Raw genomic sequence first — 14204 nt, 5'->3', positions numbered from 1 at the left:
AATATAGTGGATTAAGGATGAACAGTGACTTTATCAGAGCAGGCTAGAGACAAGTTCCTGTATCACATATCATCACATAGTTATACTGCTACTACAATCACCACACAACTGCCATCCATAGGCCTCTTATCTCTATGTAAACTCCACACATGATATAAATGATTCTTTCTAGTAAAACTAAGCTCCCAAATGCAGCATGTCTCCCTTTATGCTAATATTTTGTTCCACTCTAAAACTGAGCTCACACATATATTCATTGAGGAATCACCTGATAATGATAATTGATTTGTCATCACAATAAAATGAAAATAAATAGCTAAAAAATATTCATGCATCCTAAACATATAAGTATGCATTGTAAGGATAGGATAGATGGTCTGCCATGGCTTCGATGAAGAAATCGTCGTGGCATTTACCTAAAATGATTTAGGAAAATTACAGAAAAATTAAATCAGGATGGCCAGACAGAGCAAACTCTAATCTCCATAATATGGGGTCAGCATCTCAACAACAGCACTGCCTCATTTGCTTGGTCCCTGCTATATGATTACACTGAGGTGACAAAAGTTATGGGACAGTGATTTCCACATACACAGATGGCGGTAGTATCGCTTTCACAAAGTATGAAAGGGCAGTGCATTAGTAGAGCTGTCATTTGTACTTGGGTGATTTATATGAAAAAGGATTCCAACATGATTATGGCTGCATAACAGCGATTAACAGACTTTGAACACAAAATGGTAGTTGGAGATAGATCCATGGGGAATTCCATTTCAGAAATCGTTAGGAAATTCAGTATTCTGAGATTCACAGTGTCAAGAGTATGCTGAGAGTACCAAATTTCAGGCATTACCTCTCACTGACAATGCATTGACTGACAGCCTTCGCTTAACGGCAGAGAGCAGCAGCAATTTTGAAGAGTTGTCAGTGCTAACAGACTAGCAACACTGCTTGAAATAACCACAGAAAAAATGTGGGATGTATGACAAATTTATCCATTATAATAGTGCAGAGAAATTTGGTCTTAATGGTCTATGGTAGCAGACAACCTGTCTTTGATAAATGCACGTCACCTACAGTACCTATCATGACCTTGTAACCACATTGGTTGGACCCTAGATGACAGGAAAACTGTGGCCTGATCAGATGAATCCTAGATTCAGCTGGTAAGAGCAGATGGCAGGGTTCAAGTGTGGTGCAGACCACATGAAGCCATGGACCCAAGTTGTCAATGAGGCACTGTACAGGCTGGTGATGACTCACTGAGGGTGTGGGCTATGTTTACCTGGAATGGACTGGGTCTTCTGGTCCAAGTGCACCATCCATTGACTGTAAATTGTTATGTTCAGCTATTTGGAGTCCATTTGCAGCCATTCATGCACTTCATGTTCCTTAATGAAGATGGAGTTTTTATGGATAACAATGCACCATGCCATCAGGCCACTATTGTTCATTGAAGAACATTGCGGATAATTTGAGCAGATGTTTTGGCCACTCAGATATCCTGACATGAATCACACTGAACATGTATGGGACATAATCAAGAGGTCAGTTCATGCACAAAATACATCACTGGCAACACTTCTGCAATTATGGATGGTTATAGAGACACCATGGCTCAATATTCCTGGAGAGGACTTCCAACAACTTGTTGAGTCCATGCCACATTTAGTTCCTGCACTATGCCTGGCAAAACGAGGTCCAACAGGATATTAGAGGGTATCCCATGAGTTTTGTTCCCTCATTGTATACCTTTGCATTGCAAAAAACTTGTATTTTCCCCTTTCATGTAGACAGTGGCATATAATATTTTGTGTAGGACACCATATCTGACTGGGTACATTTTACTTTTCTTATTTTTAAAAATTAGTTTCAGTCAGTTGAACTATATTTTTTTATGATTTCTCTAAATCACAGCTCTGTAGCATCCATAGCCTTGAGCTGGTATAGGAGCGGAAAAAATGATGACATGTGCAGTACAGTTTTGATCCCCTCATTATGTCCCCTCATCCAGGATTAAATTCTGAACTTCTCACAACTGTACTGTAAAATAAGAACTTTTTTAAATGAAGATAATAACTGCTGACACAGACGAGTATTCATTCTTCATGTACCCCATTTGTGAATGGAACATGGCAAATGCTTAAGATTTGGAAAAATAGTAAGCACCCTTTAACACTAATGTTATAGAGATTTGAAGAGTGTGGATGGAGATATAGACACAAAAATATAGTGAATGCCTTAGTGCCATTTGAGAAGACAAAGTTATATGTGATACTGTATTAGATTCTGCCCTTCTTTCTTTTTTACATTCATTCATGCAGACATCAGCAGAACACTGCTCTTCACAAGTACTGTACTCTTTAATGTTATCTGAAGCATATAGTCACACATTTGACACATCTTACACACAAGCAGAAAACAATACAAAAATAAAACACCTAGGACCTTGCTATGAGTGCAGTGTTAGGATACTGACCACACAACTTGGTCATTAAGTACATGAGCTTCCTTTTGGCTTTTGTGCTCATCATCTAAATATATTTGTACATCAATTTCAGTTGCATTTCTGGTCTTGCTGGTGTACATTTCCTCTGGTATGAGGAAAGTGTACAAATTGTTAATCTTTCTGAATAGCCGTAAGCTACGATTTTCATCTAAATTGTGCAATTCTCCCAGTACTGGTGAAAATTTATGGTACACCTAGAGTGATGTGCAATGATTTTTCACCATGTTGTTTATTTGTTTGCATTTTAATCAATATAAAAACCAGAGAGATTCATAATAGCTGGAGCAGCACTTCAATTGACTAGTTCCAAAATCACTCGTAATGGATTTTGGGTAGTAACAGATTTATTCTCAGATTTTTAAGCTTTTTGTTTATGGAAGTTAAAAATGTGCGTTTTGGGAGCACTAAATTTGTGAATAACTTTTTTATAATGAATATTGTCATAATAAATATTGCTTTTAATTATACTCTTTAAAATACTGTGGCTACAAAAAATTACTTTCGTAGTGATGACTATTCCAGTCGGAGTGTCAACAAATATCAGTTGCTGAATTTATTCTAATCATCTGAAACTGACATAAATGAGTAATTTTTTACCACATTAACAAACTTTTCTGCAAGTATAATACTACTGTTTATTTGTGTATATTTTTGAGGAAAACATGACAAATAAGTGAAAGTTGTAACACCATACACGTTAATGCTGAATTTTTACGTAACATAGAAATTATACATTTTGACTTGTGTAAGCTAAATAAAACAATTCAAATTATGTTACTCTGGAAGAAACAGAAGGAATACTTTCAATATGCTTTATCAAAATACTCATAAGCATATGTTTGCAAAAGATGCATGTTTATGTGGTTGTAGTAATGAATTTGTAGTTTGCTGTCCAGTTTTGTTAATGTAGTTGATATTCATATCTAACATGGTGAAAGAAGAGTGTTATAATCATTGCTTTACCAAAGTGTAACCAGATTATGGTACAGTAACTAAAATGAATAAAGATAGATAAAGGAGCCATGCTTATCATAAGCTAAATTCTATGTAGACACATATATAGATAGTGTTAAGCATTCAGTTTTTGGAACTATAATTTCATCCTTCATAAATGTAAGACATAAACAAAGTAAGGAAAAGTATATGAATTCTATAAAGAAATACCATACCATTTTCTGCAATACCTCTTAGCTAATATTAGGCTCCTCAACTCCTCTTTCTTCCTCAAATTTCTGTTACATAAATCCTGACATGCCTCCTATGGCAAAGTTGTCTTCTAGCTGCTGTGTTTTTTCCTTTTCTCTTCATTTTTCTTTTTTGACACCTTGTGTATCATATCTTTGTATTCATTTTGTCCTACATTTACATCACTTCTCACTGTTTTTGTGACCTTCTTATTTCCTAAATCAATTACTTGCTTCTTCAGCCACAATTGCTTTATTTTTGTTTTCACTTTCCCCTTTTACCTCTTTTTTTCGTAGTTCCCATTTTGTGTTATTCTAAGCTTTTCCTGTTTGTGACTGTCACCTCTTGAACAGACAGTTGCCTCCTTCATATTTTCTGTGTAGGTTTGTCTACACACTATTTCTTTACTGTGTTCATTTATTATTGGACAAATATCACTGTGTTTATCGTGACCTTTGGTTCATATCAACTGCCTTTCCTGTATAAATGGGAGAAGTTCAAATTTCAGTTTTCATGCTTACACCTGTCAAAAGAATTGAGCTAATTTATCACCCCTAGAGCATGGTCTTTTATGTATCTTAATTCTCTCTAATGCTTTGAATTTTCAATTTCTAAATTAACTAAAATTTTAACATGAAAACTGCTGCCGAATGTATCAGCCATTTTCTTCAGAAACATTTCCAGAGTTCATCCTTTGGAAAGAAATAAGGAGTAAAGTGAAGTGCTTGTTGTGTCTGCTTATATTTAGATTCCATCCAAGTATATAATGGTACTTGTTTTGCAGATAAGCATGTCAGGTTGGTTAACAGGCCTGTATAATTTCCGTTGTCAACCTGTCGACTATTCAAATAATCCCAAGACATTAAGGGTGAGTTCATTGTGTCATGAAAGGAGCTTCCTACATTCATTCTGGGAAAAAATATGCTGCCCACTAATCAATGTTTATCAATAATCAGAGAATATTTCAAGCAATTGCAGTAATAAAGAGGCTAAATATATATTACTCATTGGCTTTCAAGAATACATATAATTATTTAAGAAATTATGAATTATGTAAGCTATTGCGTACTTAAATATTTCTAAAAAACTATAGTGGGCTGTAGACTTTTTTCTAGTTATTCATTACTATTAAAATTAGCATTCACATTTGGCTTGTATTACTGCATGAAATTACATCAAATGTCATTCATTTCTGTGTTTATTGTTATACTTTACATTTCCTATCATTTAATCATCACTTCAAAAACAAAAATAAAGTTACATAATTAATGTTTTGATTGTTTTACAAATACATTTCTGCAGACCTGGTATAATCAAAGTCCTCATGCCACAGTACTGTTCCATGCTCTAGTTGGCAAAACAAAATAGTGCAGCCCATTGACAAAATGGAGTAACATGCAGTGATTTATTCCCAGCATCAATTAAACTACTACAACTGTGTCAGATCAACCATGATGGCTATCGCCTGACATAGTTGCGACATTTCCACCACTGCTAAAAACTAATTACTGCAAGATACTCCACTTACTTTATAGCCTGTGCCAATTTGTTTTGGTTCCTCTAGCAGCATGCAACAGTACTGTGGTGTGGAGATTTCAGTCTGCACTGGGACTGTGGATGCATACCTGTAAACAAACAAAAAATCAGTTATTTAAAATAAGGGAAAGACAACCATTTGCCGATAACAGATTGATGCATGGAGCACAGTAACACATGACAGAAAACAATATTTAAACAAGCTTCCAAGCACTAGCTCTTTTCCAGTAATAGTACACACATTCACACACACAACCAAACAGAAAGCCAAACACACACTCCTGTGGCCATGGGAGAGTCGGTTTGAGTGTCTGTGTGGTTGTGTACATGAGAGTGTGTACTATTGCTGGAAAAAGAGCTAGTGCTCAAAAGCTAGTGTGAATGCTATTTTCTGTTATGTGTTACCGTGCTCCACACATCGATCAACTATAGGTGAGTGGTTGCCTTTATGTTATTTTACATATTGCTCCATCCAGGAATTTCCATTATTGTTATAAAAATTAATTATGTAACTTTATTTCCTCCCCCTCCCCCCCCCCCCCCCCCTCCCCAAAAAAGGTGATAATTAAAACTTTATGACTATTCCTCATATGTGTATAGAGTTTCACACAACATACATGTTATGTGATTGTTACAAGCATTGCATGCACATTGTCAGAAAGCAGCAAATGGGCAATCTTGCAGTGCATAATGCTTAATGAAAAGCTTTCTGGGGTACAGATGTGGTGCAATATCATCTATAATTTAATAAATGTGTTCATAAAATGTCATTATCACATTAAAATACTTAATCTTTCACTGGGGAAGATAATGAAGCCTCTGTTTCATTTTAGTCATGACAGCTACAATCCTTTTAATGTGCCAGCACATGTGAGTATGTGGAATGTATAGAGTATTATTATGTCAAGTTTAACTGTGAGTTCTCTTACAGGTTATCAGATAATAAACACAGAATGTGGATTTCTTGTAATTTTTAAGTCATATGACAAAAGTTTTACCTATTTTCAATTTTGCAGTAAATGTAAAGCTACAAAATTACTGAAATTTAAGGAATATTTAATTTTTTCTTTTGTGAGGAATACTGTTGTGCAAATGTGAATCTTAACATATTATCAAACAAGCATTCTGTGTAACTGTTAATGGTAACTGCATGAATGTTTTATTCACTGTGTGTAATCTTAGTTGCTACGGAAGAAATGAGATAAATGATGTAAACTATTAAATGATGAATGTTTTTTAATGTTAGTACGAAACATCTTGATTTTCCACTGCTTTAATATACTGACAATTTTTTCCAGAAATTGCGTACTATCAAACATTAAGTTTCATCATTTTATGCAGGGTGACTTTTCATATACACAGGAACATCATTAATAGAAAAATCACATAATTTGCAAATGAAAATATTTTTTTCCTTTCTGACATTTAGGTGGCAGCCCTTTAATTTGCAGTCATTTAACAAAAAACTGAGAGAAAGTGGATATTTTTCAGAACAATTATCATTGATCTGGGCAGAAGTGTTGAGAAATATTCAGTAGAAATGAAGTGAAATTTCATAAACAATGAAATAGTTGAGGCTAAAAATTTCTCCACAGGTAGAGTAAAGGTACAAGAAAGAAGCCCAATGGTACATTTGGAAATACTCAAGATTTTCAGTGAAATAAATTACCAACAATTCAAATAATGATGTGGGAAGATATCAGTGTAGATTGCTTTCATGAGAACATATTGGGTGATAATGGGAAAGAACTGTTAAGTGTAAAAGGAAGAGTGTTAATTAATTATTTACTGGTAATTAGTTTCATGTTCCATGGATTGTTTGTGGGATTAATCATAATGATGTGGAATCAGTCATTCTACATTCACGTTACACATGCACATGTAAATATGGCTACATACTGACCATTTACAATTTTTTTAGTACTGCTGTGAGTTAGTAATTCCTACCCACCACCTTTTACACATAATAGAAATTCAAATTCTTCGGTGGAAGAGGAGAAGTTGTCAAGAAGAAACTTTTTCAGTAAGTTTTCAAATTTAACTTTGCTGTCTGGCAGACATTTTGTATCATTGGATAAGTGGTCAAAATTTTGAACGCAGCATTGTGCCCCTCTTTTTGTGCTACAAACAGCCTTAATGTGGAGTAATGAATAGAATTTTTTCTTCTGATATTCTAATTATTACATAATTGCTCTTTTTGTGCTGGAGTAGATTATTTACAGCAACTGATCACATGAGGACAATTAATGTATGTGTGATGGAGGAGAGGTGCTTTGGAGCATAACAAAGGAAGAAAAGGAGTTTGATGTGGAAGAAATAGGTGGTCCAGTAGTGTGATTATTGTTGAAAGAACACTAAATTATTTGAGCTGATAAGTTGGCTGGAGCTGATGAGATACCTTCAGAGATAGTAAAATCAGAGTGAAGTGTCGTAACTTAAAGATTCTTGAACCTCAAGTCTAAAATCTGTGAAACATGGGATCTACCCTCAGACTTACAAAAAAATGCTATACTATAGAAGGAATGAGCAGATCAACAGATGAACAGGTAAATGTAAAAACTATTGACATCTCACGTTAGTAAATCACCAAATGGAATAACATACAGGAGGATAGTAAGAAAAATTAAAGACATATATTATGAAGATCATTTTAGCTTTAGGAGAATTAATGATACCAGAGACATAACTGTAGCTTTTTTCATAGCCATGGAAGAAGAATAAGGGGAAAAAAACAGTGTACCATTATAGTGACCTAGAGAAAGCCGTCAACAATGTAAGATATCTGAAATCACGAATTGTAATAAAGTACAGGAGGGGAGAAACAATCAACCAAAATATCTTCAAAAATAAAGTGGGTGCAATAGATGCGGAATATAAAAATGGACAAGTTCATCTTACAAACAACATAAGGCAGACTCACAGTTAATTTCCTCTAGCATTAAGTTTGTATGTCCAAGAAGTAGTAAAGGAAGCAAAACAAAATTTAAAAAGGGCACTAAAAGTGCAAAATTAACAGAAACAAATTCTTGGATACATATGTGACATAGCCCTCCTGTGCAAAATGAAGGAAAATTTAAAAGAATTATTGAATCGTTTGTCTCCACAGCTGAGCAGTTGACATGGCTGACTGCTATGCCCAAGATCTGGGTTCAGTCTGTACTGGCAGGAATTTTTCTGTGGCAATGGAATGGGGTCCTCTCAGCCTCATGGTGGCAATTGAGGAGATACTTGAATGAGAAGTAACAGCTCAAAGGTTTGGAAATCAAACAATGACTGCAAGAGCCATGTGCAAACTCCATGCCCTCCTTACCACATGGTGTTGCAAAGGATCACACAGCAGCAGCTTGGCCTTGTTCAGTGCTCCGGGCCTGATTACAGAACTTACTTTTTATTGAATGAAATCAGCAGACTGTCAGCATAGAATTTGGGTTATGGATAAGGTAAAGCTGTCTTCAACTCAAAGGTTTTATCCAGCCAGTTATAATGGGATCCACAGTTAAGTGCGAACTCCAAGATATGATGCAACTTGGTATTTTTCACATTAAAAGTTATTGCCAGAAGGGTCAGATTAACCATGTCGAGGTTCCTAAGCAATGCATATCTCGAGGTCCCTTTACCATTTTCTAACTCCCTAAAATATATTTTTTTCTACCACAACTCAGTTTTATATATCTAAAAACAAAGATGATGTGACTTACCAAATGAAAGTGCTGGCAGGTCGACAGACACACAAACAAACACAAACATACACACAAAATTCAAGCTTTCGCAACAAACTGTTGCCTCATCAGGAAAGAGGGAAGGAGAGGGGAAGACGAAAGGAAGTGGGTTTTAAAGGAGAGGGTAAGGAGTCATTCCAATCCCGGGAGCGGAAAGACTTACCTTAGGGGGAAAAAAGGACAGGTATACACTCGCACACACGCACATATCCATCCACACATACAGACACAAGCAGACATATTTGGTCTTTAAATATGTCTGCTTGTGTCTGTATGTGTGGATGGATATGTGCGTGTGTGCGAGTGTATACCTGTCCTTTTTTCCCCCTAAGGTAAGTCTTTCCGCTCCCGGGATTGGAATGACTCCTTACCCTCTCCTTTAAAACCCACTTCCTTTCGTCTTCCCCTCTCCTTCCCTCTTTCCTGATGAGGCAACAGTTTGTTGCGAAAGCTTGAATTTTGTGTGTATGTTTGTGTTTGTTTGTGTGTCTGTCGACCTGCCAGCACTTTCATTTGGTAAGTCACATCATCTTTGTTTTTAGATATATATTTCCTACGTGGAATGTTTCCCTCTATTATAACAACTCAGTTTTATTCATAATTAAACTGTTTTATGCATTATAGAGATATACCATCAACCTATTCAATAAAAATTGAAACAAATGAATATATGCATATTTTTACTAAACTGTATTTTAAAGTAACAAAAGTTTAAATATTAACTCTTCTAAATTTTTTAGATTCAAAATCACTTCAAACATCTTGAAAGTTGACATTTTGCAATATGTCATTTTCAGCCTCCATTATCACCAATGAACTTAAACAGTTCCAAGACACTAATGAATGAAGACAGTTTCTGATTTTAAAAAGTCATGTTCACCCATGGTATTTGTAATCATCAGACTTCCAAACATTTGCAATGCTGTCCTTACATTTGAGAAAATTGATTGTGCCATATTACCAAAAATCAGTTTATATGATTCCTCAGCAGGTACAGTTTTATCTTTTCTGGCATTCTCTAATTGTAAGATGAAATACTTGAACTGCACAATATTGTCTATAAATTCAGGCTCGGTATCCTCAGAATAATGTTCAATAAGCTTTGTACAAGCCTCTGTAATTTAATAAGTGGACTTTGTCAAGAAATCTGTTAGAAATTCAAACAAAGAATTAATTTCCCTAAGCTTCTAGTCACTGTGACAATACTGTACACAGCATATGTAGTACACACAAATAAGTTTCAGTTTTTAACTTCTCCTTTCCTCTGTACACAATGTCTTCTGCAGCTCCATCATTTTGATGCCTTTTCCTTCTTCACACTTTCTCATTTTCATCACTGTGTTGGATATCAGTTTTCTCACTTGCCTTCACCTTATAATCATCAAATAATTCTTGCTATGAAAGTAAAAAATATAAAAGTGATTTTAAAAGGATAACTGCCATTCCAAGTTCAATAGTTGTTTTTTGTAGAGAGATACTGACAACACTGATTTGATCTAGTATGGCAGCCCAGAAAACAGCCATTAAGGCATTCCCCCCCCCCCCCCCCCCCCAAATCCTTTAATAGACATCTGGCCTCATGAATTGCTTGTGATGTCTGAGTCTCATCATCAGTACACTGCAAAGCTTTCTGGAAAATGTTGTAACCTTTTCACAAAGCCTTAGTCACATTGCCTCTTACACATGACTTGGTGTTGGAGACTCTTTCCAGAACTAATGACAAATAATGGTTATCTTTATCATCTTTTTCAAGATGTTTGACCATAACTGTCAGTAATGAGTTGATGCTGCAAAAAAGTTGCACAAAGCTGAAGAATGAGATAGCTCCAAAGCAGCTCTCTCCAGCGTGCACTCCAACCAAATTCAATGAGTGTGCTGAACATGGTAGGTAGTGTAAGAGGTGATTTATTTTCATAATATGCACCTGTAGACCACTGTAATATCCAGACATATTTGACACATTATCATAGGATTGGCCTCTCAAATTTCTTATAGCAATGTTACATTTGTTTAAAAAATTTGAAATTGTGGTGCCTAGTTCTTCCCCTTTGTGACTTTCTACAGGAATAAACATAAGTGACATTTTGTACAAGAATCACACCTTTCTGTACAGCAAGGCCATCCTGATATGCAAAGTATCAGCGCACTACAGAGTTCTTTATACAGTGCAAGGAATGAGGCCAAGATATGCGAATGTAGTTGAGCAAAATGTTCAAATCTGGATCAGCGTCTGTGGCCTGTGCAATTTTCTTATGGTTCAGCAAAAAGACTGAAGCAATTCAGAATCCTGATAATTGATGTGACAACAAGATGCAGCAGAAGTGTCAAAGTCTGTATCAGGGCCAATTGGAAGACGTGAAAGTGTGTCTACGAGGGCAGTTCAATAAGTAATGCAACACATTTTTTTTCTGAAACAGGGGTTGTTTTATTCAGCATTGAAATACACCAGGTTATTCCCCAATCTTTTAGCTACACAACACTATTTTTCAACGTAATCTCCATTCAATGCTACGGCCTTATGCCACCTTGAAATGAGGGTCTGTATGCCTGCACGGTACCATTCCACTGGTCGATGTCGGAGCCAACGTCGTACTGCATCAATAACTTCTTCATCATCTGCGTAGTGCCTCCCACGGATTGCGTCCTTCATTGGGCCAAACATATGGAAATCCGACGGTGCGAGATCGGGGCTGTAGGGTGCATGAGGAAGAACAGTCCACTGGAGTTTTGTGAGCTCCTCTCGGGTGCGAAGACTTGTGTGAGGTCTTGCGTTGTCATGAAGAAGGAGAAGTTCGTTCAGATTTTTGTGCCTACGAACACGCTGAAGTCGTTTCTTCAATTTCTGAAGAGTAGCACAATACACTTCAGAGTTGATCGTTTGACCATGGGGAAGGACATCGAACAGAATAACCCCTTCAGCATCCCAGAAGACTGTAACCATGACTTTACCGGCTGAGGGTATGGCTTTAAACTTTTTCTTGGTAGGGGAGTGGGTGTGGCGCCACTCCATTGATTGCCGTTTTGTTTCAGGTTCGAAGTGATGAACCCATGTTTCATCGCCTGTAACAATCTTTGACAAGAAATTGTCACCCTCAGCCACATGACGAGCAAGCAATTCCGCACAGATGGTTCTCCTTTGCTCTTTATGGTGTTCGGTTAGACAACGAGGGACCCAGCGGGAACAAACCTTTGAATATCCCAACTGGTGAACAATTGTGACAGCACTACCAACAGAGATGTCAAGTTGAGCACTGAGTTGTTTGATGGTGATCCGTCGATCATCTCGAACGAGCGTGTTCGCACGCTCCGCCATTGCAGGAGTCACAGCTGTGCATGGCCGGCCTGCACGCGGGAGATCAGACAGTCTTGCTTGACCTTGCGGCGATGATGACACACGCTTCGCCCAACGACTCACTGTGCTTTTGTCCACTGCCAGATCACCGTAGACATTCTGAAAGCGCCTATGAATATCTGAGATGCCCTGGTTTTCCGTCAAAAGAAACTCGATCACTGCCCGTTGTTTGCAACGCACATCCGTTACAGATGCCATTTTAACAGCTCCGTACAGTGCTGCCACCTGTCGGGAGTCAATGAAACTATACGAGACAAAGCGGGAATGTTTGAAAATATTCCACAAGAAATTTCCGGTTTCTTCAACCAAAATTGGCCGAGAAAAAAAATGTGTTGCATTACTTATTGAACCGCCCTCGTACATTACCATGTTGAGCTGTCAGACGATACACAATCTTGTGCTGGTACTGTGACAACAACAAAGTCCACCTTTGCAATTTTTCTGCAGTTTGTACAGGAACCGGTTTCATTGGATGGATCAATGACTGCAAAGGCTTGTGATCTGTTACTTAGCAGAATTTTCTGCCATAGAAATAGTGGTGAAATTTGGTGACAACATACACAATAGTCAATGACTCTTTTTCAATTTGTGAATATTTACACTGCACTTTGGACAACGCTTTTGATGTGAAAGCAATATGTCTGTCTTTATCACCAGTTCTATGCAAAAGTACAACACAGTTTCTGTAAGAGGAAGCATCAACTTGCAATACAACTGGTTTTGCGGTATCAAAGTGAACTAAGCATCGATCATGGAACAATACATCTTTAAATTTCTGAAAAGCTATGTGGCACTCATTCGTCCAAACAAAGGGGACATTCTTGTGATGGAAGGAATTGGAGCTGCAATTTGTGCAGCATTTGCTATGAACTGAATATAATAGTTCATTTTCCCTAAAACAGTTTGCAATTCTGTGACACTGGGAGGAACTGGCAAGTGTCATATGGCTAACAAATGCGACTGAAGAGGATGCACACCTTGACTGTTTATGAGATGACCAAGATACTGCAACTCAGGTTTAAAAAAATCACACTTGTCCAGTCCAGCTTCAGACAACACATTAAAGAAAGCACATAAATTTGCAGTGCGTTCTTCAGGTGTACGACCTGCTATGACAATGTCATCCAAATAGTTTGAAAAGTTTGGCACTTGTGCAGTCAGCTGTTCCAAATACCATTGAAAAATGGCAGGTGCAGAAGCACTGCTGAAAGGCAAAAACAAATATTTAAACAAGTCCAAATGAGCATTCACTACACACACTTTTTGAGATTCTTCATCAAGCAGTATTTGAAGATATGCATCGCGCAAATCAGTTTTTGAAAAATAGCGTCCAGTGCCTAATTTATCCATGAGATCCTCCAGGATAAAGACACTTGAATAAGAGCTTCATTGGAGGCCTCGGGAGCAGTTACACCTGAAGTTTTCTTAAGAAATTTCATCTTACTCAAACTCATAGCTCAGTTCGATATAATCATCTCAGCCTTTCTGTTTCTTTCAGATGCACCAGATTCTCATTTTCTGCCTATGTTTCTGTCTCTTGAGAGTCTGCCAGACATGATGATCTAAAAAGCACTTTGTACTAAGTACATTGAAAGTACAGTAGGGTACTTAAACTACTCAGTGTCATAGTATAGATGTGCGATTATCATACGTGGCAGAACTTTTTTTTAAATTCTGTCATGTATGACAGCAGCCAAATAAATATATCCAGAAATGTATTTGTATACTGACTTACAATAGGATGGGGTTCCTTTAGTATGTATGGCTGAAATTTGTTCAACCCCACCTTCAGAGATAAAAGACTTGTTCACTTGTACCAGTTCCATAACTTGAAAGAAGAGTGAAGTGTCACTTGGTAGGATTGGTTTCAGAGATCTGGCATTATTGGCCAAGACAATTCTCC

The 14204-nt window shown here is 37.0% G+C and overlaps 1 protein-coding gene across 7 annotated transcripts in view; it reads left to right on the top strand.

The window, feature by feature from the left end:
* Positions 1-14204, top strand: part of LOC126470295 (elongation of very long chain fatty acids protein AAEL008004) — a 338249-nt gene that overhangs the window by 293415 nt on the left and 30630 nt on the right. For 5 of the 7 annotated variants that reach the window (XM_050098051.1, XM_050098050.1, XM_050098055.1 and 2 more), the window contains one exon: positions 4479-4562. The exons of the other annotated variants lie outside the window; for them this stretch is intronic. In XM_050098051.1, coding sequence (XP_049954008.1) covers positions 4479-4562 — 84 coding nt within the window. The remainder of the gene's footprint in view (positions 1-4478; positions 4563-14204) is intronic. 7 annotated transcript variants of the gene reach the window in all.

The sequence above is a fragment of the Schistocerca serialis genome, chromosome 3, assembly GCF_023864345.2.
Source record: "Schistocerca serialis cubense isolate TAMUIC-IGC-003099 chromosome 3, iqSchSeri2.2, whole genome shotgun sequence".
In the NCBI taxonomy this organism is placed as follows: domain Eukaryota; kingdom Metazoa; phylum Arthropoda; class Insecta; order Orthoptera; family Acrididae; genus Schistocerca; species Schistocerca serialis.
The sequence above is the reverse complement of the archived record's forward strand: the minus strand, read 5'-3'. Positions and strand labels throughout refer to the sequence as shown.